We start from the raw sequence: 25,106 nt of genomic DNA, 5'->3' as shown, positions 1-25,106 counted from the left end.
GGCAGGATGAAAAACTGGCAAGCGCACCAGAGGGAAACCGGAAGTGGCGCGCAGCCGGTGAAAGCTCAGGATCTTCTGGCTGGGGCCCAGGTGGGGTTCGGGCTGGCTCCGGACCGGACTGAGCAGCTGTGGGGCAGACCGAGCGGGGGTGCCAGGAGCCAGCAGGTGACGAAAATGAGGGACGCGGCTACCGGGACGGGAATCTCCTGGGTCTTAGACTTTGGCAAATAATTCAGTCTTTTAAAGACACTGCAAGCGGGTTCCTGCCAGAGAGGCCCCGACTTCGAGGGGAGCCTGGGGCGGTGTGCGGGAGAGTCTGCTCAAATGCCGTCTTCTGTTTTCCTTATTAGATCGAGGCCGCCGATGGCCAGGAACCCCGCTGAAGGCACCGGCCCCATGCACGTGCCTTTTGGGCATGTTGTGGCCAACGAGAAGTGGCGCGGGTCGCAGCTCGTGCAGGGGATGCAAGGTCGGTGGGCTGCCTTTTGCATAAGCCCTCTTCTAAGCTTTTTCAAAACGTGCTACCTACTGTCGCCTTTCACACAGAGCTCACGGAACTCCTTTTTCTTGTCTGTGTTCTAAGGGAAAATTAAAATCGGTTTTGAGGATGGCCTGACACCGGTAGATTTTTACTTGTCAAGCAGATCTTGCATTCTTTATGTCACCGAAGCTGATCTGGTGGCTGGAAATTGCTACAGGAAGAGGCTTGTTCGGGTTAGAAATGTAAGTACTGAATTGAAGACACTGAAACGGAAAATTGACTTCCATCTGCCACCTCCTCCATCCTCTGGAATAATTTATATACAACCATTGGCCATCCTTAGCATTCTTGGACTGATAGCTTTCTTAAACTGGAAGGTAGTTTTGTTACAAAATGGTTTACTGTTTTGTTTTTTTTCTTCCTTTGAAGTCCAGTAATCTTCAAGGGATTGTAATAGTTGAGAAAACGCAGATGAGTGAACAATACTTCTCGGCCGTACAGAAGTTTACGGTACTGGACCTTGGGATGGTGTTGCTTCCAGTGGCCAGCCAGATGGAAGCGTCCTGCCTTATCATCCAGTTGGTAAGTACTGATTGCTACTCCTCTGCAGGAGCCCTGCCTTACAGACTCTCACCTGACCTTCCTGGATCTTTCACTCCTGCTGCTGCCCTTGCTACAGTTGCAATCCATCAGTCCTGTCTACAGTATTACTCACTTATCTGTGGTCAGCTGCAGTCCAAAGCAGGTGATCCTTATTTATTTATTTATTTATTTTATTTATTTATTTATTTATTTATTTGAGAGAGAGAGGGCACAAGCGGGCAGAGGGAGAGAGAGAAACAGACTGCTGAGCAGGGAGCCCAACGTGGGGCTCAATCCCAGGACCCTGGGATCATGACCTGAGCCGAAGGCAGACACTTAACCAGCTGAGCCACCCAGACACCCCGCAGATGATCCTTTTTTGAATGAAAAAAAAAAAAACCCAAAAAACAAAAACCTGATTCTCCATTGTCTTCACTGATTATTCATCTTGGCTGTGCTTTAGAATTTCCTGAGGAACTTTTAAAAACAGCGATACATGAGCCTTACCTCAGACCAGTTAAAAATCAGAATGTCAGGATAGGGCCTTAAGCGTCAATTTATGTTGTGTTGTTGATTTTAAATTTCCCTTTTGATGTGTAGCTAGGATTGAGAATCAAATTGAAAAATGCAAGCAGCCCCATGTTGTTCATAGATCACTCTTCCTTCTCCGTGGCATCCCTTGCTTCATTGTTCCTAACTTCTCCTGATGTAATGTTGTCTATCATCTACCTTCCTATATCCACCACTAACTGAAAACTGGGTTTCTCCTTTGATAGGCAAGCTGTATCCAGGTCCTGTACCAAGCAGGTCCAGTTTAGTTTTAATTTAATTCCATACTGGGTGCCTGGGTGGCTCAGTCAGTTAAGTGTCTGCCCTCCACTCAGGTCATGATCCCAGGGTACTGGGATCGAGTCCCACATTGGGTTCCCTGCTCCTCGAGGAGTCTGCTTCTCCCTTTGCCCCTCCCCCCTGCTTGTGTGCGCGTGCTTGCTCACTCTCTCGCTCTCTCTCAAATAAATAAAATCTTTAAAAAAAAAATTTAATCCCATACAACTGAATTGTTTCTTAGTGGGCCACAGGAACATGTTTGAATTCCTCAGTATGTTTGCGTTGCTTTATCTAAGCATTCTGAAAATCCAAGTTTTAATAAATCGTTCTCTTAGTCCTCTGTGTACTCATATGGTTCATCTTTCAGTAATTTTGCTGATGCCTGAAAAATTGTATTCATGGTGTATGAAAATATTTGTAGTGGTAAGTCAAGCTGGACCAGATGGAAAAGGCAAAACTAAATTTCCATAAATTTTTAAGAGAACTGCCAGTCCTCTAGAGGGCGCTCATGTGCTTTCCCTTTACCACTGGTTTAGGTTCAAGAACAAACCAAAGAGCCCAGTAAGAACCCTTTCCTCAGTAAGAAACGGGCTCAGATCCCTGAGCTATCCCTCCTTCGAACTGTGCAACAGATCCCAGGAGTTGGAAAAGTTAAAGCTCTCCTTCTGCTTCAGAAGTTCCCAAGTATCCAGCAACTAAGTAATGCTTCCACCCGAGAACTAGAGCCAGTCGTGGGACAAGCCGTAGCGCAGCACGTTCAAGCGTTCTTCACACGGCCCAGCTGGGACCGCAAGCTACCGGATCTTGTTTGATTTTCATATTTAAAAATGGAGAACAAAGACTTTCCTGCCGCAGCACCTAATGAGTGACTGGGTGAGGCCTACGCGGAAGCTGCCAGTTGCCCTGCCTTGCTCTCTGGGTTTGGGCGTTTAAGTTAGCGGGGCTCCCGATAGCCTCGCCCTCACTCTGCTAGTGGAAGAGGAGGTGTGGAGGGCACGCCTGGCCGGCACAATCTGTAGAGCATGTGACTTTTGATCTCAGGGTTGTGAGTGAGCCCCACCTTGGGGGTAGCAATTACTTAAAAAACAAAATCTTAAAAAACAAAAACAAAAAAACAGGGGCCCCTGGGTGGTTTAGTCAGTTGAGTGTCCAATTCTTGGTTTCAGCTCAGATCATGATCTCACAGTTTTGAGATCAAGCCCCGCATTGGGCTCTATGTTCAGCATGGAGTCTGCTTGGGATTCTCCCTCTCAAAATAAATAAATAGGGGTGCCTGGGTGGCACAGTCGTTAAGCGTCTGCCTTCAGCTCAGGTCATGATCCCAGGGTCCTGGGATCCAGCCCCGCATCAGGCTCCCTGCTCTGCGGGAAGCCTGCTTCTCCCTCTCCTGTGCCCCCTGCTTGTGTTCCCTCTCTGTGTCTCTGTCAAATAAATAAAATCTTTAAAAATAAAATCTAAAAACAAAAACGAAATCTTAAAAGAAAAAGAGAGAGGGCCCATGGGGATATTCCTAAGAGAGTTGAATAAGGGACTCAAATTCAGCAAAAAGCCGGCCCGGGCATATTGCCCTGTGTCTATCATGGAAAGGTCTAATCAAATTTCAGGAGGTAGATGTGACTGTCTAAAGGAAACCTACAATGAAGCGCTGTGCTGTGTACCATAAACCCCTTGTTCCTGGTGGCAGAGCCAGTGTTGTTCCAATGTGGTCTTAATATTACTGTTTTGAGGGTGTTGCCAGTGTAAATAAACAATTGTACTGCCTTTTTTCTTCCTTCCTCCCTCCCTCCCTCCCTGGTAGCTGCACAGTTTGTTCATAGTCACTGAGCATGTCTTCTGAACACAGCCTGGAGTTTGGAGTTCCCTTTTAAAGGTAGAAAGCCAGTGTGTATGAAGGAGGAAAAGAATGTGTTTGCCAATGTACAGGCCAACAGTGGGAAGATATATAGAAAAATGGCAGGGCAGATGCATCCAGAGAGGACAGTCCCACATGGGGATGAAAAGGTACAGTCAGCCACTCAAAAAAGAAGTACACTTAGCCACTCTGGAAAACAGTATGGAGGTTCCTCAAAAAGTTGAAAATAGAGCTACCCTGTCACCCAGCAATTGCACTACTGGGTATTTACCCCAAAGATACAAATGTAGTAATCCAAAGGGGCACCTGAACCCCAATGTTTATAGCAGCAATATCCATAATAGTCAAACTATGGAAAGAGGTCCATCGACAGATGAATGGATAAAGATGTGGTATATATATACACAATGGAATACTACTCAGCCGTCAAAAAAAATGAAATCTTGCCATTTGCAATAATATGGATGGAACTAGAGGGTATTATGCCACGCGAAATAAGTCAGACAAAAACAAATACCATTTACTTCACTCGTGGAATTTAAGAAACAAAACAGGATCATGGGGAAGAGAGGAAAAAATAAAATCAGAGAGGGAGACAAACCATAAGAATTTGTCTTAATCATAGGAAACAAACAGGGTTGCTGGAAAGGAGGGGGCGGGGGGGTAGGGGGATGGGGTAACTAGGTGACAGACATTAAGGAGGGCACATGATGTAATGAGCACTGGGTATCCTATAAGACTGATGAGTCACTGACCTGTACCTCTGAAACTAATAATACATTATATGTTAATTAACTGAATTTAAATTAAAAAAAAATAAATGCTCTTAAAGATGCCATATGTTTTCAAAGATACTAAGATAATTTGAAACCTCTGTAAGTCCTGTTTTGTGAAATGGTAGTCATTATAAAAGACCAAACCATAAGAACATTTTGTGCATTAGGGTAGAAACAATTTGAAAGAGGAGTGAAATAAGCAGAAAAAAAGTAAAACAAACAAACAAACCATTAACTCAGGCAAATGAATATGTTTATTTAAATATTTATACAAAAATGTCCCTAACAGCAGTGGATACACTTTCCCAAATGTGGTTGCTTCCCTTTTGATATTGCACACTAGAAAATATTTACGTTCTTGTTAATTCTCAAAGATAGATTACAATGCTATTTTTTTAACTATATAACTTGTACTATGTCAGCTGTGAATCTTACAAGAATCACAGCATCATCCACCTTATGGCAAGAGAAATTGACAGGTAAGAATGTCATTTTAAAAAGTCAAATAGAGCTTTAAACTAGAATCATTTACATCTTTACCTTATAAAATGTTTCTAACCCATCTTAAAGACTCTTAAAATACATAACTGTATATTTTCTACTTTAAACAAAAATGTTTTGAGTATCAAACAGCATATTGTCTACCTTGTAGATAGCATCCCCATCTAACACTGCCACTGTGTTAGCAACTTGTAAATGACATCAGACTAGAAGCAACACTGCTCCTAAATTGTGTTTTTTTTGTTTTGTTTTTATCTTATTAGTTATGACAGCTTTGTCACTAGACTTCATCTGGAAATAGCATTCATATTATGTAGAAATAATCGTAAAATCTTACCATTTTAGATTCATGAATTACCCTTAGGAAGCAGTTCTTTGGAACATTCCTTAATAATACTAACTTAGTAATATAACTAAATCGGTATAGTTCCTTGACCTGCCTTAATTTGGGGTCATCTGAATTCCGAGTTAAGGAATGATCTATTACCCAAGGCTAGAAATGATTACAAGTAGGACCAAGAGAGGTAACCCTATTTAATTCATAGTAACTACAAATCGTCACTGCAGCCGTTAAAAATAGCCGTATTTTCAACACCGTTCTATTTACAACACTTTATATAATAAATAACTTGCAGCAATATGGTGACACTCCCCAAATTTCTTGAGGTTTCTTGTTACTTTCACTCATGAAGTCCTACCAATTGTGAGTTTACCCAGTGACAAAATGGGATTTGTGAATATTTAGAAATTTTCCATTGTGGCACAAATAGGAAGGCCTGGTCAGCACCGGAGACATGTGGAGCCTGGACGTTTTTTGTTTCCTCACATTAGTACAAAGAACTGTCGGAGTTGAGAAGGCTGAAGGGAGAGGGGAGCTTCTTCTTGACTTGAGGCCTTGCAACCCCAACTGACGGGAGGCACAAGGTGCTGGCCGACTTCTGTCTGTTCTTGTTGGTGCCCCAACTCAAAAAAGAAAGCTTCTTCGAGATTTTCTTGGCTTTATCAGTTTTATCATCATCATCTATGGCTAAACAGATCATGGAGTAGGTTTTCTGCATTCCCACAGAGTATGTTGCACACTTATTATGCTGCACATGGGAAAGACGAAAAACGGTGTTAGAAGTCCTCAAGATAGCTGATAAGTGATTGCAAAGTCTGGGCTCACATTTTGCACTTACAGCATCCTTTTTAAAAGTAAGTTGATATAATTCTGGAACTCAAGTGAATTAACGCTTACCTAGAATTCAGTTCTTAAAAACAAGGACAATTTTTAAGGAATAGACTCAGTAGTAGTAATTTAGGCTAGTAGTAGGACTCGCTTTTTAAGGTTCTTATTCTATTTGTAAAAATAATACTCATGCTCAATAATATGAAAATACATATACTGAAGAGTAGGGCGTCCCTCGCCCTGAAGAGTAGGAAGTCCCTTGACTTCCAGGCCTTTCCCCTGAAGTAAACATGATTTCTATTCCGCTTTTATTTTTTTACTTTAAAAAAAAAATTATTTGAGAGCGAGAGAGAGCATGAGCATGGGGAGAGGGACCAGCAGACTCCCCGCTGAGCACAGACCCTGATGCAGGACTTGATCCCAGGACCCTGGGATTGTGATGGGACCGTGACTGAGCCACCCAGGTGCCCTCTGTTACGCTTTCAGAGATGCTGTTCCTATCCAGGTATTGACGTGTGCATAGGTATACGTCACTGTTTGTCTTTCCCGGAAAAGGAAGATGCTCCACACTGGTCTGCCTCTTGCTTTCTTCACTTAATGAACGTACCTTGGATTTCAGTCCATGCCAGTAGGTACAGATCAACTTCATTCTCTTTACAGACAATACGGAATCCGTGGTGAGGATACTAGTAACTTTTCCCCCCTATCTTTTTAAACTGAGGAAATATACATGACCTAAAATTGGCCCTTTTAACCACTGTCAAGGGTACAGTTCAGTGGCATTAAGTACATTCAACTGCTGTACAGCCATCACCACCGTCCACCTCCAGAACTTTCTCTTTTTCCCCAGCTGAAACTCTTTGCCCAGTGAGCACTACTATTAACTTTTAAAGGATTGTGTAGGGTTCAAATAGGAAACCTGCAGATACTTGTTTTCTGGAATCTTCCATGTGGGTTATCCCCTGCTTCCAAGGTTTGCCTAACACTGGAGTTGCTTTGTTCACCAAATGTTTACTGAACCAATCTACTATGTTCCAGGCACCAAAACCGGGCCTTTACATATACGTACTATATATCTAAAGTGGTGGGGGACGATAGTCATAATAGAAATCAAGGAATTTGAGAGTTGGGACAATAAAGAAGGGGTATTCACTCTAAACTGTCCCTCTCGAGTCTGGCTCCTTTGGATGAAGATATCCCTTTTCTATAAAACTGCCATTTACTCCCACCATACTCTACAAGACATGCATGCGCACTCCCATTAAAAACAATGATAAATTGTCCTGGATGTAGATTTCATGCCTGCAAACACTTTTCAACCTTAACCTGCTTAAAGTCCATTATAAATCTTTATGACCATTCTCTTATAAATACCCTCGACCCTCTCCCATACTTCAACCAGTGAATGCCAAGTCTAGTTAAACTCCACCCTCTGCCTCCTCCCAGGCCTGTGCCCAAAGGGCTGCACGTTACTGGGGGATATTTACCAAGCTGACTGGTTTCCCTTAAAACGCTAACCCTGACCTCAAACCTCTACTGGGCACCTCATTACCTGGCACTCCTAACGTTGTCCTAGTAAATTCATTCCTTCTCTCCTAGATGTCTCCTTGAAGCCCCACACATGTCCTCCTGATAGTACTGTGCTATACTTAATAGCATCTGTCCCTAAAGACAAGTCCTTCTGTGTGCCTGGATCTCACTCCCTCCTCCTGGTATGTCCTCCATCCTGCACGCCTGCCTCCCTGACCTTTACTGTGTTATCGATACCCACACATACCCACACGACTACCACCACCACCCTTGAAAAGCTTGCCTTTTCCCTATGTCCTCCCAGCTCACACCATGTCTGCTCCCTTCCTGCCACTCCCTTTATTCTTGTCCTCAAGCACCATGTTCCCCACTACCCATTCTCCAAATAATCCAGGCACCCCTCTGACTCACAGCAATAGGGAGCCCGGTTTGAGAGCCGGATACTCATTCCACTTTGTACAAATGAGGAAACAATCCTAGGGAGGGTATTAACTTGCTGAAGGCGACACAGCTGGTTTCCAGCAGGCAGGGCCCAATTCCAGGCCTGGGGTCTCTCTACTACATCAGCGATATTCCAAACGTGCCCCATGGAGGAGTGCTGGGGTCCCCACCACAATCCAAAGACTGTGGTAGCAGATCATCTGTTCAGCTAGGTCCCTGGGCTTTATTCTCATTATCTGGTTTTGTTTGGAGCAAAGGCCCAGCAGTTAAAAACAGTGCTCGGTTGCCACTGTCTCAGCCCTCACTGGGTGACAAGAATAACCCTATCATGGTTATTATTACACCTCTTGTGAAAGACACGTATCCCATGCTAGGCACCACCTCGCCATCTTCCTGCAGCTCAGAACCAATCCCTGACGCCCATGGTCACCACAGGCGATAAAGCCAGGATTCCTTTTCACGCAATCTGCGTCTAGAAAGTCTTGCTTTCTACCCCTACCTCAGCTCCTTCACGGGTCTGGCTCCAAGTTACTGCAGAATGGAAAGATAAGCCTTTCTCCTTGCAAAGCCACACCTTGTGCTGGGCAACACACACACACACACACACACACACCCCACCCCCCACCACGCTTCAGCCCGCTGGTCCTGAGCCCAGCTCTTTTACTTATCCTGCTTTTGGACAAACTTCTTTTGTTTTTGGTTGGGACCCTGATCCCTTGCCCAGCAATTCTATAGATTCTGCCCCTAAAAATTCCATTTCTCAATGATCCCTTCCCCCAAGATGCTCTGTGAGTCCGACTTCATCTTCTTTAATTTTTAAATGGAGATATAATTCACATACCTTAAAATTCACCATGTTAATACCACCCCAGAGTTTTGAGTCTATTCGGAGTTGTGCAAGCACCACCACCACCTAATTTCAGAACAATTCTTTCCCCTCCAAAAGGAAACCCTAAACCCATCAGCAGTTAGCCCCCAATTCCCTGACCCCCCAAGGCCCTGGCAACCTCTACTCTACATTGTGCTTCTATGGATTAGCCTGTTCTGAACATTTCTTATCAAAGGACTCACATGATCCATTCACTCTCTAGCCCTCTCTAATCAGAGTTGTTTCCATCTCTCCATGAAAAGTGTCCTTCTGTCCTGCTGTCAAATATAATAAACACAACTCCACCTCTTAACTGTACTTTACACAACCGACTGTTTTCTCTTGGCAGGATTTTCTTCTCTCGACTCCAGAAGCTTCTTTTTATCCTCTCTCTCTAAATGCCGCTCCGCAACTTCCTTTGTGCCTACTTCTCTTCTAACTGACCTCCAGTTGCTTGCGGTGTCTCCAGGTTGAGTCCTTGACCCTCAGCCCCTCGTGGTAATTCCATTTACTCTCTTCACAGTTTTAAATATCTCTGTGTTGGTGATTCTCTGATGTTTATTTCTAGCTCTGACTTCTCCCTTGAACTGAAGATGTGGACATCCAGCTGCCTACTTCACATTACACTTGGGTGTCTAACATCATGTGAAACATTCACGGTACAACTCTGTTTCCTCTCTCCTCTCCCTCCCTTGCCCTCTTCCCCGTCATTACAAAAAATGGTGCCTTCGTTCAAGCCCAAACCCGAGGAGTCATTTTTCTCTCCAGGATGTTTTTTACACAAATCATCTACAAACCTCTGTCAGCTCTACCTCCAAAACTATCTCGGGCGCATGCACCTCTCTCTCCCTCCGCCGTCACCCGCCCTAACGTCAGCTGCTAAGCTCGCTGGCCCGGACACCTGCTCTAGCCAGCTCCTGCTACTGCCGCCCAGCCAGCCTCCAGGCAACAAGACGTAAGACGTCCTTCTGAAATAAACATCATTCCCCTTCTCGAGAGGCTCAATGGCTTCCAAACTCCCACCACTGCCTACGAGGCCCTGCCTACCTCCCACCTCACTTCCTGTCACTCCCTCCCTGTCACCAGGTTCCAGCTGGAAGGCTTTCTTTCAGATCCTCCCGCAGGAGAAGCTTCTTCCTGCTACAGGGACTCTCTGCACCTATTGGTCCCCCTGGCCAGAAGGCTCCTCTTGCGCCTCCTCAAATGGCGGGTTCGTCCCTGTCCCTTGTGTCTCAGTACAAGCCCTCTCTAGAGGAGCCTCTCCTGCCTCCAGACATTCTTTGCTTTTTTGTTTTTTTTTAAGATTTTATTTATGTATTTGACAGAGAGAGGCAGACAATGACTGAGCCACCCAGGCGCCCCCCACCTCCAGACGTTCTGTCACGTTACACGTCGTATTTTCTGTACTGCACTTATCAGAATCACAACCATGTATTTGCGTATTTACTGCCCACTCTATGGGGGCAGGGACCACATCCAACTAGTTGAACCATAGCTCCACCACCGAGGGAGGGCCTGACACACACAGGATGCTCAGTCACTATCTGTTGAATGAATACATGAGTACTGTAATGGAAGAAAGTGTCTAAGGTACCATTCTGTACCATTTCAGTATTTTTTTTTTACCATGAGTACATATTACTTTTGTAATCAAAAAAGAACTTAATCAGGCAGTGCCTGGGTGGCTCAGTTGGTTGAGCATCTGACTCTTGGTTTTGGCTCAGGTCGTGATCTCAGGGTTGTGAGATCAAGCCCCGTGTCCAGCTCCACGCTCGGCAGGGAGTCTGCTTGGGATTCTCTCCCTCTCCTGCTACTGGTCCCTCTCTCTTTGCCACTCGCTCACTCTCTTGCACTCTCTCTCTCTCTAAAATAAATCTTTAGGGATGCCTGGGTGGCTCAGTCAGTTAAGCATCTGCCTTCAGCTCAGGTCATGATCCCAGAGTCCTGGGATCAAGTTCCGCATCGGGCTCCCTGCTCAGCAGAGAGCCTGCTTCTCCTTCTCCCACTCCCCCTGCTCGTGCTTGCTCTCTCTTTCTCTCTCACTCTCTCAAATAAATAAAGTCTTTAAAAATAAATAAAATCTTTAAAAAACAATCAAAAATATATCAAGTGGTTCTTTCATCTACAGCATTTTTTTTACAGTTTTCGAATGATCGCTGGCCCCAGGTGAGCACATCCCAGCAAGGATGAGCTCAGGAGTCCAGTCGTCAGGTCACCAATGCAGGCATGAGGTGCAGGGCCTGGCACACCCCTGGGGCTGGGCTCACGCCGCCCTCACTCTACACCTCTGTTTTCTGCCGGCCTGTCAGCACTCACCATGGATGAGGTGAAGTCCAACAGGCTCACGATCTTCATCTCCACGCCATCCCTGCCACAGGCCTTCAGCAGCCTCATGACCTCGCTCACTGTCAGCCACTTGCAATCCACGTCTTGAATGGAAACAATATAATCCCCTTCCTTGGCCCCTGCCAGCTACAAACGTAGGATTTACAGGAAGGTCAGTGTTCTGTTCATTCCATTCCCTGGATCAGTTCCCAAGAACATGAACAAAATCAACAGCACGCGTGAATCCTTTGCTCTTTGGGCAGGTAGCACCCGCAAGAGGCCTTTCAGTCAGACCTTTTACACAAAGGAATCCTAAATTCATTCCTACACCCAGGCAGATTTGTTTGGGTAGCTTTCTTTGTATGTGACGGGTCTGACTGCTTACAAGGCACTGGTGAGTTTTGCTCCTGATCTAGAGAAGCACACGCTTACCGCAGCAGAGCACTGAGGATCCAGGAAGTGAACTTGAACGGGGGAGTTTCCTCTCAAGGTGAACCCCAAGTCTCCTTCTTCTGCAGTGAAGTGAATGCTTCGAGGAGGCGTCCATCTCTTGTTAGCCGAAAACACCGACAGGGGGCCCTTTGGAACAGAGCATCATTACGTGTAGGATCTGAAGGCTGAATCAGGCACTTGAAAGCTACAAGAAATGTCACCTTGTCATCCTTGCAGATCTCACTCGGCCTTGTTCAGAGACCAATGACACCACCAGGGACAACATGTGCTACAGCAGTCATACAAGAACTGCCATTTTCTCTAAAATAGCCAATATATTTTAAAGAAAATGTTTTTTTTTTTAGATTTTTATTTATTTGACAGAAAGAGAGAGAGAGCACAAGCAGAGGGAGTGGGAGAGGGAGAAGCAGATTCCCCACTAAGCAGGGAGCCTGACACGGGGCTCGATCCCAGGACCGTGGGATCATAACCTAAGCTGAAGGCAGACGCTTAACCGACTGGAGCCACCCAGGTGCCCCAAGAAAATATTCTTTAAAAAATCATCTTAGGGGTGCCTGAGTGGCTCAGTTGGTTGAGCATTCAACTCTTAATTTGGGCTCAGGTCATGATCTCAGGGTCCTGGGCTCGAGCCCTGCATCAGGCTGTGCGCTCGGCACGAGTCTGCTTCTCCCTCTCCCTCTGCTCCTTCCCCTGCTCCCATGCATGCACTCTCTCTCTCTCTCAAATAAATAAAATCTTGGGGCACCTGGGTGGCTCAGTCGGTTAAGCGTCTGCCTTCAGCTCAGGTCATGATCCCGCTATCCTGGGATGGAATCCTGCATTGGGCTCCCTGCTCAGCAGGAAGCCTGCTTCTCCCTTTCCCCCTGTGGCTCCCTCTGCTTGTGCTCTCTCACTCTCTCAAATAAATAAATAAAATCTTAATAAATAAATAAATAAATAAATAAATAAATAAATAAATAAATAAATAAAATCTTTCTTAAAAACCATCTTAATATAAAGTCTCTAATTTAAAAAGTCTAATAATATTATTGGGGTGCCGGGTGACTCAGTCAGTTAAGCGTCTGACTCTTCATCTCTCGGCTCAGGTCTTGATCTCAAAGTCATGTGTTGGGCTCCATAATGGGCATGGAGCCTACTTAAAAAAAAAAATCTAAAATGATCTAAAAATAGCCTTTTACATACTTGCAACTTATATGAGCTGTCCCCTTGAGTCACTATGAAATAAGCATTCAACATACCAGCTTCTGGAAGAAGTCTGTCACTGTCACCTTGGAGAACTGTGGCAATATAATTTCAACCTCTTGCTCAGTTTTAGCTGGAAAAGAATATTAAAAGGAAAAGCGTAAATGTTTCTGTAACTGAAAGTGATCCTTGAAAACTCAGGTCTGTCTTCTTTCCAAAGGGAAGAGAAGCAGACCTTTCTCCTGGTCTCTTGGCCTTCCTCTTGGTCTACACAAGTAGTACAGAAGATGGACTGCTGGTCAACCCCCTGGCCCAGTGTCACCTGTACCTTCCATCTGAGTACCTACCATGAGCCATACCTTGCTCTGGGGCTGGGACAGAGTAGTGACAATCAGACACATCCCCTGCCTTCAAGAAGCATACATATATTCTAGCAGACTTCCTTTGGCAGTCATGAAACCCGACTAAGAAGTCATCTACATTTCAAGTGTGGCTATTACAGGAGGAAGCACTGTGTCTCTCAGCACAAAGTCCTGCGGGAGAGGAGCTTCTTCTTTTCATCATTCACGTGTGAGATGAGGATTTTAGTGGGGTGTCAGTTTGCCAAGTTGTGTCCACTGAGAGCTTAAATCTCCACCATCCTATTCGTGGGAGGCTCAAGCCAACCCTTACCACGAGGCTAGTCAGCTCCTAACATAGGATCCCAGAACAGGCTAAGTATACAGGAAGAACAGTATAAAAAGAAAATCTGAGGAAGAAGCCTGATCCTGCCAAGGTAGAACACAGCCCTCTACTTGCAGGATGGCCCTGTGGCTTCTACAAACTGCCGGACACAGTGTTGGGCTCAAACAGGGTGCCCATCCATTCCCAGAGTGGCACCATCAGCCCTGGACAGCCTCGCCAGGAGCCCCGTTCCCCTCCTCCCTCCATGGAAATCGTATCTCTACTTCCTGGCCACAGAGCACACTGTGTGGACAAAGGGGCCAAGGAGGTGCCAGTGTCCACGAAGGAGAATCATGGAGTGCCATTCCTGCCTCCACCTACCAGCCTGGTCACCTGGGGCAAAGAGTCTGGTTTCCCTAAAGCCTGTACTGGCTCATCTCTAAGATGAGGGCAATCCTAGTCCCTCCCTACAGAGTTGGAGGGACAGTTGAATGAGATTCTATCTGTCGTGCTTACTATTGTGCCTGGAAGACCTCAAATGCTCAGTAGATATCCGCCAGCATCACCACAGACAAGCCCAAGGTTCCAGCTTGAGCAGGGCTCTGTTTCTAACAACTGGCCCCTGGAAATTGAGGTGAAACCTCAAGAGACAGGAGAGAGACATGTAGGAAGTGGGGTGGAAGGAGGTTCCCTTGATTGGGCCACCCCTTCCCCTAACTCCTTAAAAGATCCTAGTCATTCCTTAACTATAAAGTCACCTCTCAGGCCCCCCAACTCCTGCCTCCTGGGGCAGAACCAACAGCCCCCTCCCCAAGGGCAGCAACAACTGTCCCATTCACCTCCATCTTCCTGAACCCCGGATGGTAATTAACATCTTGGAAATGCCTAGAAAGTGCTGGTGGTGCATGATCTCACTGATATGTGGACTCTAAAACAGTCAGGCTCATAGAAGCAGACAGCAGAATGGTGGGGTGACAGTGGGGGTGGGGAATGAGGCAATGTTGGTCGAAGGTACAAAGGTTCAGTTGTGCAAGATGAGCACGTTCTAGAGATCTAACACAGCATGGTGACCACAGTTAACAATACTGTATCGCCTACTTGAAATCACCAAGAGGATAGATCTTGAGTGTTCTCACCACACACACGCACACATGATAAACTAGGTTTTGAAGAATTTTCACTGCCAAAGTAAAAATTTTCCCCGCACCCCCTGGCTCCACTCTTTCAGCGGAAAATTTACTTCTCATTTCATAATAATAATAGTAAAAAAAAATGTTTGTCCTAAAACAAGAAAGAGGGAAAATGTTGGTGCTGAAGGAAGGAGAGAACAGGAATGAGCAAGCATAGGGGAGGGAAGAAGGAAGCATTTGGCTTTAAAACCTCGGAGCTGGAGGTAAAAGGCCGATACAGCTTCAGAATGCATTCCCAGAGGCATAGGGAATCCGGGGGTGGAGCAGAGCGGAAGCATCTAGGCGAAGGTAGTTTCTGAGGTCTCCTGACTAGAAGTGACGGCTAGAACCCCAGGAAGGTTATGAAACTTTAAGGAAACCATCCAGAGGAGACAAACCAGCGAGAGCAGACCCCCGAGAATGCCAGGAGGGGGTGGGTGGGATTGGGCGAGAACAGTCAGCAAAGGGGGTGCTGAGGGAGGTGGGGACAGAAACAAGGCGGCAGGGGACACCGAGGGGGGCATGTTGAGGGACAGAGGGGGGGTCACATGCTACCACGAGGTCACTGAGGACAAAGACCATAAAGACGCGCCTGCACTGAGGGAGCAGAGAGAGAACTCAGGGTCTGCCCAAGCCTTCCCAGAGGAGCGGATCAAGGCTGTGCCCCCGGAGAAACGGGGGCGCCCTCTGCACCCGCCACAGGCTCCCAGGTCACTCACAGATAATGTCGGGAGCCTCGATCAAGTTCAGCAGGTCGTCGTCCTCCCGGTGCTGAGCGTCCTTGAGCTGGGAGCGCCGGTGTGCCGCGGACAGCACGTCCTGCAGCACCTCAATGTTGCGGAGTTTCTTACATAGGCTGGCCTCCCTCACGGACTCTTCGTGATGCACCACAGCTCGGCGCACATGCGACTTGCCTGCCCCCAGAAAGCCGACCCCACATGACACGGTGCCCCCACCAACTGCCGTGTGAGTACCTTGGGGAGAGCCCAGGTGCCCCAGGACCAGCACAGAAGGGTGGACCTTCTCTTTTCCGAACGATCTGCTTGGACAGCCTAAGTCCCTCTTAAATCCATGTGCGATATGATCACTCGAGTCTATACAACATTCATTCGGCAAATATTTACCAAGTGTTCTGGGCACTAGAGGTGAAGGAACAAACAAAAACTAGCCTCTGTCGTCATGGAGTTTATGTGCTGGTGGTTGAAGACAGATCATTAACAAGCAAAGAAATCAGTAGTGGATCATGGGGTGATAAGATTAGGGAGAGACATAAAGCCGGGCAGGTAGCAGGTCTAGCAAAAGAAGACTGGGAACAGAAAGTTGTTCTTCCATGACGGGTGATCCAGGAAGGCCTTCTTGAAGGTAACTTTTGAGTAGAGCCCTGAAGGAGGCAAGGGGGAAGCTACAAGGATATCTGACAGAAGGGCTCTCCTGAAAGATGGAACAGCAAGTGGAAAGGCCCTGGGCAGGAGTATGCCTGTGTGTCCCAGGGTTACAAGGAGCTTGGGACTGTGGCCAGAGGGAGTGAGGGCTGGAGCGAAAGGCAGGGAATGAGGCCAGAGAGGAGCAGGGGACAAGACATGTCTCCAGACTTCTGCCTCGACTCTGGGTGGTATGGGAGCCCATTAGGGTGTGAGGACTGATGTGATGTGACCCATGTGAACTGAGAATGAAGGAATGAAGGAATAAAGAGGAAAGCCAGGGGGACCAGTTATGAGCTGCGTGACCTCTCTGGGCCTCTGTTTCCTTAACTGTGAAATGGGGATCATATTATGCCTATCTCACAGGGCTGTGTGAGATTGAAGGGAGTCAATATGTGGTAAGTAAGCACTGCATCCGTGTGGCTTGGACCAGGGTGTGGGGTGAGAGGTGGTCGGATCTGGGACGCGCTGTCTAGGTAGAGTCAATGGGATCTGCCAATCATGGGTGGGGTGAGAAAGAAGGCTGAAGGCGGGAGGTGAGTCCCGGGTTCCTGGCCTGCACACCTCTAGGCTGGAGTTGCCATCAGTGAGACTGGGAAGTGCGTGTGGGGGTGAGGAGCAGGTTTGGGTAGTAGAGGAATTCAGGCTCGCACATGGGAAGAGAGATTCTGACACCTGGCAGAGACCAAACCAGGACCACGCATCACCAGCTCTTAGAGGTGTGACAGAAGAACATTAACAAAAGTGCCCTTCCACGTTTGGATGACCAAGGGCCATGCCCTGGACCACTAGGGGGTGGGAAGATCGTCAAAGCTCTGGCTCCGCTTTGGGAGGCCCAGGGCCTCAGAGAACCTGCGAGAACACAGCCTCAGGAGCCTGTTGAGGCTGCAGACTGTGCCTCACGGTTTCTGATCCAGAGTGGCCAGGATGACCCAGGATGCCCTACTCTCTGGACCCTGCCCTGGGGACCTGTCTGGGGCTGTCTGTGAGCAGGACCAGCTAGCTGGGCATCAAACGGGGCCTGCAGACAGAGGGAGCGGGACAGCCAAGGCATACCCAGCTGTCGGCGCTGGTGACCGTTCTTCAGCGTGGCTAAGGGCGTCAGTCCCTCTGGCATATGGTCGTAAAGCTGGGACAGGCACTTCTCCTGATGATCCTCATCAGCTCCCGGCTTCACTGCAACAAGAGCCACAGGGTAAATCTCTTCTTGTGGACGTGACCACAGACTCTGGAGACAGTGCCTAGGACCCCTCAGAGAGGGCACTTGGGATAACAGGTCTCCTTTCAGCCCCTGGACACACCCCCACCATGCAGCTCACAAGTCTTTGTGCACTTGGGGCCAGGCGAACCCTAGGGGCTCGTGGTTTGGCTCTGAGCCCCCACTCTACCTCCTCCAACTCACCCACCTCATGGAACCTCCCAGCATAGCCCAGCCTCAAGCCTCTGGTGGCCTCTGTGCCTGCACCCACCCTCCCTGGCACGCACCCCCTCTCTAGCCTCACCAAACCTCTCCCCGCCACCGCAACACTTCTGGCCTCCCTTCCAGAGTTCGGCTAGTGTTCTTGCTCTAGCTGTCCTTTTCCTCCTTGTTCAGCTGCAAAAGTGCTCCTTAGACTTCAAGGTCCAACTCAAATGTCACCGCCTCTGAGAAGCCTTCCGTGACTACACCAAAGGAGTCCAACTGCTGCCCCATGTGTGTTGCCACCACAACTACTGGTTTATGTGACTTGTCCTGTCTACTGTGGGGCGACCTTGATTAGAGCTCATGACAACAAGAGTCCCACCTGACCTCAAATCAGAGCCAAGACTAGGGTGAGGAGAGCAAGACACTCACCTAGGGCTGAAAATTTAAGAGGGCACCACCAAACACTCAGCAGTCAGGATACAGGATAGTTTAATACAATTGTCTTAATACCAAAATGTATGCTAAAAAAAAACGCATGATGAACATCAAAATTCCTCTTTGCTTCAGGCTCCGAGGTGGGTCAGCACAACCTTGTTACTGATCTGCAGTCTTATTTAAAATTTGGATCACCGTGGATTTTTTTCACATTAGCTCTGATTCATTTAAAATATCACATCCAAAGGTTATCTTGAATACTGAGTTTGGGGGCATCCCCTTAGATTCAGTGCCTAGGTGAGTGCCTCACGAGCGCTAGCCCTGGTCCAAGCCGTGGTCTCAATGCCGGGGCGGGGGGAGGGGAGGAAGTCATCTCCTTGGAGATGTCTGCTCCATCCCAGGCAGAATTACACTCCCCCTCATCCTCCATAGCAGGAACGGAGAACCCCTAAATCCTGGGAGCATCTCCAGGGCAGACAGACAGCTGTCACTCAGCTCAGAATGTTCTGGAAGCACAACCCTGACCAAAGCCCCAGAGTCTCCAAGCCCACAAGCCTTACACTGGTGGTCGATGAGAAGGGTGGCCACAAAGTAGTGGGCCAGGGCTCCGTAGTGGTGGGCTTTCACGCAGGCCAAGCTGGCCCAGGAGTAGGGGATGTTCTCCTTCACCGGTGCCTGGCTCATGGCTGTGTGCAGCTGCCGATAGACCTCCCCCACCTGCAACAGAAGGAATGCTGGGGAGGGGGAGCCTGGCCCGGGGATGCTCACGCACCCAGGCTGCAGAAAAAGAGCCCTTTCTTCTATGGAGCAGCCCTGCTGGCGGCCGCTCCACAATCTGGGAGCAGCTCCAAGGCTTCCTAGTTCTTTCAGCATCAGAGTTCACAGCAAGAGTAGGCAACAGTCATGATGCTGGGTTTTCGGCCTAAGCTGCAGATGGAATCAGTGATCCGTATCGGAAACGCCACAGCTTGCCAAGAAAACGCAAGCTCACACTCAGTCCAGAGCAGGCATGCTGCCCAGGTCACGGGCAAGATGCCGTGGGAAGCCGCCGCTGCTTCCAGGGGGCCCACATCGACACATCCCGTCCACCCCCCAAAAGTCACGGGACCTGGGAGGGCTCACCTTGGCAGCCTCCTGAGCCACCTTCACCAGCATGAAGAACTCGTTCCGGATCCCAGGAAGGCAGATTTTCTCAAACACATTTTCTTGGGCTTGTGCAAGCATCATTTTGACCAGCACGCTGAGCATGGCAGGACTCATGTCGTAACTTGGAGTATGAGTGAACGTCTCCTTCAGGTGATTTAAAACCCCTACAATTGGAAATTTTTTTGCACATTAGTGGGGGGTCATATCGATTTCACCATACTGTTCAAAAGCACAGAGATGGAGAGACGCAAAAATTAAGAACGTGTTCTGGAACGTTGTGAAAAATCTGATTCTCAGTTACCGTAAGATCCAGCAATTCCCTTCCTAGGTATACACCCTGAAGAATTGAAAGCAGACAGAAACCGATGGAAATCGATACTCATACACCCACATTCACAACAGCATTAGTCATAAAAGCCCAAATGTCCATCAACGTGCGGTTAAACAATGTGGTGTATACATACAACGGAATCATTTTTCAGCCTTAAAAAGGAAGGAGAGTCTGACACATGCTACAACATGGATGCAGACATTACGCGAAGTGAAATAAGCCAGTCATGTGGGCAAATATTCTGATCTATGAGACAAGGTATCTGAAAGAGTCAAATTCAGGGAGACAAAAAAGTAGCATAGTGGTTGCCAGGGGCAGGGAGCAGGAAGGAATCGTGTTTAATGGGTACAGAGTTTCAGTTTGAAGATTATATTTATTTGAGAGAGGGAGAGAAAGAGAGAGCAGGTGCGTGCATAGGCAGGGGGAGGGGCAGAGGGACAGAGAATCTCAAGCAGACTCCACACTGAGCACGGAGCTTGACACAGGACTCGATCCCACGACCCTGAGAACAGGACCTGACCCGAAACCAAAAGTCGGACGCTGAAGTCGGACGCTGAACCCACTGCACTCCCCAGGGGCCCCCCAGAGTTTCAGTCCAGGCAGATGACAAAGTTCTGGTGATAAGAGAGTTGCCCGACCACGTGAATGTACTTAATGCCAATGAACTGAACACTCGAAATCGGTTACAAATGGTCATTTTCTTTTGTGCATCTTAACAAAAAAACAAAAAAAATCAAGATTCTTTTCTAAAACACTTCCATCTGTATCAAGCGAGGAAACCAGCCTGCTCCCTGTTTACTCCTGTCTCACCTGGGCCAACTGTGAGGCATCCCATACATGACCTGGCATTTAATGGAGGTGAAAGCAGAAAGCAGACAGGCTGACGGCGGAAGGGCTCTCCGCGGGACACGCTCCCACTTAACACCTGGGTCATGATGAAATTCAGGGCTTTTCCCCAGGACCTCAGGAAAGACCAACCCAGCTACTCCAATGGAAATTTTCCTGCTGTGGCCCTTAGCTGACTTTTTTATATGTTAGAAGATTAACTGTCACAGTGCTGACTGACAATCAACAGAGGCTGAAATAAAATCTCTGAGATGAATCCCATCTGACTGGTTCCTCTGGTTTTGTTGCAAAGCCTAAACTGCCCCATGGACAGATGGCAGAAGCTGCGGGCTATCTGCTCCTTTCTGGGGTTTGCTCCCGCTCTGTTCTTAAGCTTCATGTTGTCTATGTTGCTGTCATCCTAGAGATGGGTCACCAAGCATGACTGCTTTAGGTTCCTCAGAAAGAAAATGAGCCCAGGAAAGGATGTACGGTAAAAGAAATCCACTCCCACATGGGATCTTAGCATGTTGTTTTATCCCAAGGGATCTTTTTTTTTTTTTTTTAAGATTTTATTTATTTACTTGTCAGAGAGAGTACAAGCAGGGGGAGTGGCAGGCAGAGGGAGAAGCAGGTCCTCCGCTGAGCAGGGAGCCCAGTGTGGGGCTTGATCCCAGGACTCTTAACCGACTGAGACCCCTTGGGCGTCCCCCAAGGGATCAGTCATTTTAACATAAGCTATTTCACGATCAGCCAAAATGACAAATCTCTGGTTCTTCACGGCCTTGCAAAGTGAGACACCCCAAACATCCCCTGCTGGGAGTAACTCCCCAAAGCAGAGTGATGAGGACCAGCACAGAAGGGAACCTGGAGTGCAGCCCGCTCAGGGGATCATGCTGTGGTCTGTGCCGTGTGGCTGCCTTCTCCCACCATTCCCAGTGGCAAGTCGGCCAGCCACAGGCCCTGCTGGAGAGCAATGCAGGACCCTCAGACACCCCCGAGCCAGACCCACCCACTACACCCAGCCTGGCGACCTCCAGTCCTCTATAGGTTGATGCTAAGTGTCACGTGACAGAGGGCTTGGAGGAGAGCCTCAGGCAGGCAAGCTTTCCACAATGAGCACAATATAAACGCAGGATAGTAACATGTAGTGATGAACCAGGCCTGGTGAAAGAGAAAAGAGCCTACATTTGCACTCTTTGAGAAAAACGTATTCCCCTTCTCCAATACAGTGTTCAAAGGAACAATTCATTCGCTGCCATCCCTGGGGCCACTCATTCGGAAAAGATTAATTGTTAACCACGGGGTTCGCTGTGTCCATGGGCCATTAGGGCTTGAGCCGTTAAGCAATTCTCTCGGTGGGAAGGTACACCAGCACTAGAAACCCGCCTGGCCCTTACAGGCCTGGGAACCCAAGCATGGGCCTGGGGAAGGCCCATGGACCCTCTTCCGCTGCAGAACCCCGTGCCCTGCCCCCCAGTGGGGCCAGGACGCTATCCCGACAGCCTTCCTGGAGACACACCTGCGGCTCTCTGAAAGGCGTCCACCGCGCCTTCCAGCCCAGCCTGGGTCCGCCGATTGCATCGGGTCCCAATCTGAGTGTAGAGGGCTCCGATGTTAAACAGAATGCTGGCCTTCTCCAGTAGCAAGTTCTGCTGGCTCACCGGAACCCCGGTGAGCGAGTCATACCTAGTTAAAAGAAATAGGTTTTGAGAACATGAATTATTTGGCTGGTGAAGGCCGCTTTGGGGTGAAAGCGGACAAAATTTACTTCTTGAATAAAATACAAAGATGCACATGCAATGAAGCTTTCATTTCCAAGCAAGCCAATGGGCTGATCACACTAAATAAAGATACCTACAATTTCACACAAAAGGAAGGCTTCTCAACCAACATGTCCTTCCAAAAGTGAATGGACAAAGAAACTGCAACACAACCATACAGTGGAATATCATTTAGCAATAAAAAGAAATGGGTTATAGAGCCGTGAGAAGACATGCAGGAAACTTAAATGCATATTTCTCAGTGAAAGAAGCCACTCCGAAAAAGGCTACATACTTTATGATTCCAACTATCTGGCATTCTGGAAAAGGCAAAACAGTGGAAACAAAAAGAATCAGTAGATGCCAGGGTTGACGGGAGGAGGAGGGAGAAAGAGGTGGAGAAAAGGGTTGTAGGGCAGTGAAACTACTCTGTGTGATCCTATAACATGGAAACGTGTCCTTACACATGGTCAAAACCCATCAGTGACTACCACCAAGAGTGAACGCCAATGTAAACTGTGGACTTTGGGTGATAATGTGTGGGGGTAGGGGATATATGGGAAATCTCTCAATTTTGCTGTGAACCTAAAACTGTTCTAAAAATTAAGGTGTATTAAAAATGTGTTCTCTTGGGGCGTCTGGGTGGCTCAGTCGGTTAAATGTCTCACTCTTGATTTCAGCTCAGGTCATGATCTTGGGGTTGTGAGAATGAGCCCTAAGTCGGGCTCCGTGCTAGGCGTGGAGCCTGCTTAAGATTCTCTTTCTCTCTCTGCCCCCCACCCCACTCTCTCACTCCAAAAATACGTGTGTGTGTGTGTGTATGTCTTCTCCTAAAGGAAACGTAGCAATTACGAACCCCTCGTAATTCTTCCTCAAGTCTAAAAGACTCAGGATTTGTTTTAAAGTTCACCCATCAACCAGGAGGTAGACGTGGAGATTCTTCCTAATTCAACACTAAGGAGAAATCACCTTTACCCTTTCGCTCCGAGTAGGCAGCTAAGGCATCTTTAGCAAAAGTCAAGTGCCTATGTTGGCCAAAGCCAAGCATCTGTAGCCACCAGCGGTGGTGAATGTCACTCCGAATATGCCCCTTTCTCCCATGCTAAGTACCCTCAGGGAAGAGGTACCGCATCTCCAAAGTATTTAAACAGCACTAACCTTCGAAAATATCAACTCTGGAGAAGAATCAAATGCCCCACTTAGGTTTTTAAGAGCTGATCTATTTCTGTTTGCTGCCTTTGTCGTTAGGACAAAACCCGACTCCCACCGCCTGTCCCATCTGGAACAAGAATCTTGCTTCTTGTTAGTTCTACCTCGGAGCCCCCGTGTTTCCCCAACAATAAAATGAGCACACACACAACACACAAAGCCTCTTCTCCTCGGCTCACTTGCTTGGAGAAGCAAGAAGCCACGGTCTGTTGGCGCCTTCTCCCCTTGGATCCCCTTCATACATAAACACCCCTTGATCTATGTGTCTCCAGGCTCTCCTGTAGAAATGGGACCGCTTGAAAGAGGGGGCGGGGTTGCAGAGGAGCCCCAGGGTGCCAAAGGGGAGGGCAGCAGCGGGGGCCTCGAGCACCTACCATGTAAACAAGATCCCCATCTGTCGGGTGGGCGGGAAGAACCGGTTCTCCACAAATCCCAGCTGGATGAAGTAGCTCATAAGCAGTTCAACCCCGGCCTCATCTCGGCTGGGTGTCCGGCAAGCCTGGAGGGAAAGGAACCACCGAAGATGGGGGGGTGGGGAGTAGGTGAGGATGCAGCTCACGGCCAGCCCAGATGTCACACCTGCTATGTCTGCAGAGCCTGGGCCCCCGCTGCTGCTACCCTGAACACTAGGAGGGGTGGAGAGGGCTGGGGTAGGCTCAGGAGTCCCTGAATCCAGCCTCAGATGTGCCAGGGGGCGCGTCTGTTCCCTGCTGTGGCCAGGCTGAACAGAGGGTTCTGAAAGCACCTCCCCATCACCTCCAACCACCCTCCATGGCAGCCACCCTCCCCTCCCTCCCCTCCCCTCCCCTGCCCACCACACACAACACCGCACCTGTCTCAGATCCATCAAGTCTGCTATCTCATCTTCATACAGGCAGCTGTCCTCGCTGTAATGTTCCAGGATGAAATCCTGCAAGAGAAAGGACATGAGAGGCGTGCCTGGGTGGCTCAGTCGGTTAAGCGGCTGCCTTCGGCTCAGGTCATGATCCCAGGGTCCTGGGATCGAGCCCCGCATCGGGCTCCCTGCTCGGCAGGGAGCCTGCTTCTCCCTCTCCCTCTGCCTGCCTCTCTGCCTACTTGCTCTCTCTCTGTATCTCTCTGCCAAATAAATAAATAAAATCTTTAAAAAAAAAAAAAAGAAAAAGGACATGAGATCCTGTAAGGTGTCACTGCAAACCATAAACAGGTAAAACAGGAATGTCTAATGTGCCCCCCTCCCCCCGCTTAAAAAAACATGTAGAGTTCATACAACCAGGAGATTATATGCTACGGTGATTTTCTGGATGGTGGGATTCATTTTCTGAGCTGCATGTATATTTAAAAACGTTCTTTTCGTTGCTTCAGTAAAAAGGAAAGTTGAAGTTTTTTTTATTTTAAAATGTCTTTGTGAGGGAGCCTGGCTGGCTCGGATGGTAGAGCACATGACTCTTGATCTCAGGGTCATGAGTTCAAGCCCCACATTGGGCATGGAGCCTACTTTAAAAAAATAAATAAAATATAATGTCTTTGCATCACATTCAAATGACTGTGTAAGTGACAATACGTTGAATAATTGTGGCAAACATCCCAGACACTCAGGAGCTCTGATGTCCATCCTGTGGGCCGCCTTCAGTACCTGGGCACAGGGCCTTCCTAGCAAAGGAAACTACCCTCAGGGACTGCGAGAGGAACCTTTGTGAGAGCAGCTTTGGGCACTTCCACAAATGAAGCACCCGGATCAGACCCCCTAACCGGGTCCCCAGTCCAGCGTTC

At 48.0% G+C, this 25,106-nt stretch overlaps 2 protein-coding genes across 2 annotated transcripts in view; one reads left to right on the top strand and one right to left on the bottom strand.

The window, feature by feature from the left end:
* The first annotated feature begins 21 nt into the window (after positions 1-21).
* On the top strand, positions 22-3,652 carry FAAP24 (FA core complex associated protein 24). Its single transcript, XM_025854342.2, has 5 exons — positions 22-165; positions 351-469; positions 584-723; positions 911-1,063; positions 2,428-3,652. Exons 2-5 carry the CDS (start codon positions 364-366, stop codon positions 2,701-2,703), a joined length of 675 nt encoding a protein of 224 aa, XP_025710127.1. The 5' UTR covers positions 22-165; positions 351-363; the 3' UTR covers positions 2,704-3,652.
* Positions 3,653-4,755: 1,103 nt separating this feature from the next.
* The window catches only part of RHPN2 (rhophilin Rho GTPase binding protein 2), a 65,404-nt gene continuing 45,053 nt past the window's right edge, over positions 4,756-25,106 (bottom strand). The window contains exons 5-15 of the mRNA XM_025854341.2: positions 24,187-24,264; positions 23,729-23,853; positions 21,905-22,071; positions 19,203-19,390; positions 18,641-18,797; positions 17,297-17,416; positions 15,539-15,733; positions 13,044-13,120; positions 11,785-11,931; positions 11,344-11,499; positions 4,756-6,108 (exon numbers count right to left, since the gene is read on the bottom strand). Coding sequence (XP_025710126.1) covers positions 5,848-6,108; positions 11,344-11,499; positions 11,785-11,931; positions 13,044-13,120; positions 15,539-15,733; positions 17,297-17,416; positions 18,641-18,797; positions 19,203-19,390; positions 21,905-22,071; positions 23,729-23,853; positions 24,187-24,264 — 1,671 coding nt within the window. The 3' untranslated portion in view covers positions 4,756-5,847. The remainder of the gene's footprint in view (positions 6,109-11,343; positions 11,500-11,784; positions 11,932-13,043; positions 13,121-15,538; positions 15,734-17,296; positions 17,417-18,640; positions 18,798-19,202; positions 19,391-21,904; positions 22,072-23,728; positions 23,854-24,186; positions 24,265-25,106) is intronic.

This window comes from Callorhinus ursinus, unplaced genomic scaffold (assembly GCF_003265705.2).
Source record: "Callorhinus ursinus isolate GAN/ISIS: 27379988/994484 unplaced genomic scaffold, GSC_fseal_2.0 scaffold61, whole genome shotgun sequence".
Taxonomy (NCBI): domain Eukaryota; kingdom Metazoa; phylum Chordata; class Mammalia; order Carnivora; family Otariidae; genus Callorhinus; species Callorhinus ursinus.
Note: the sequence above shows the minus strand (reverse complement) of the source record. Positions and strands in the feature narration are given on the sequence as shown.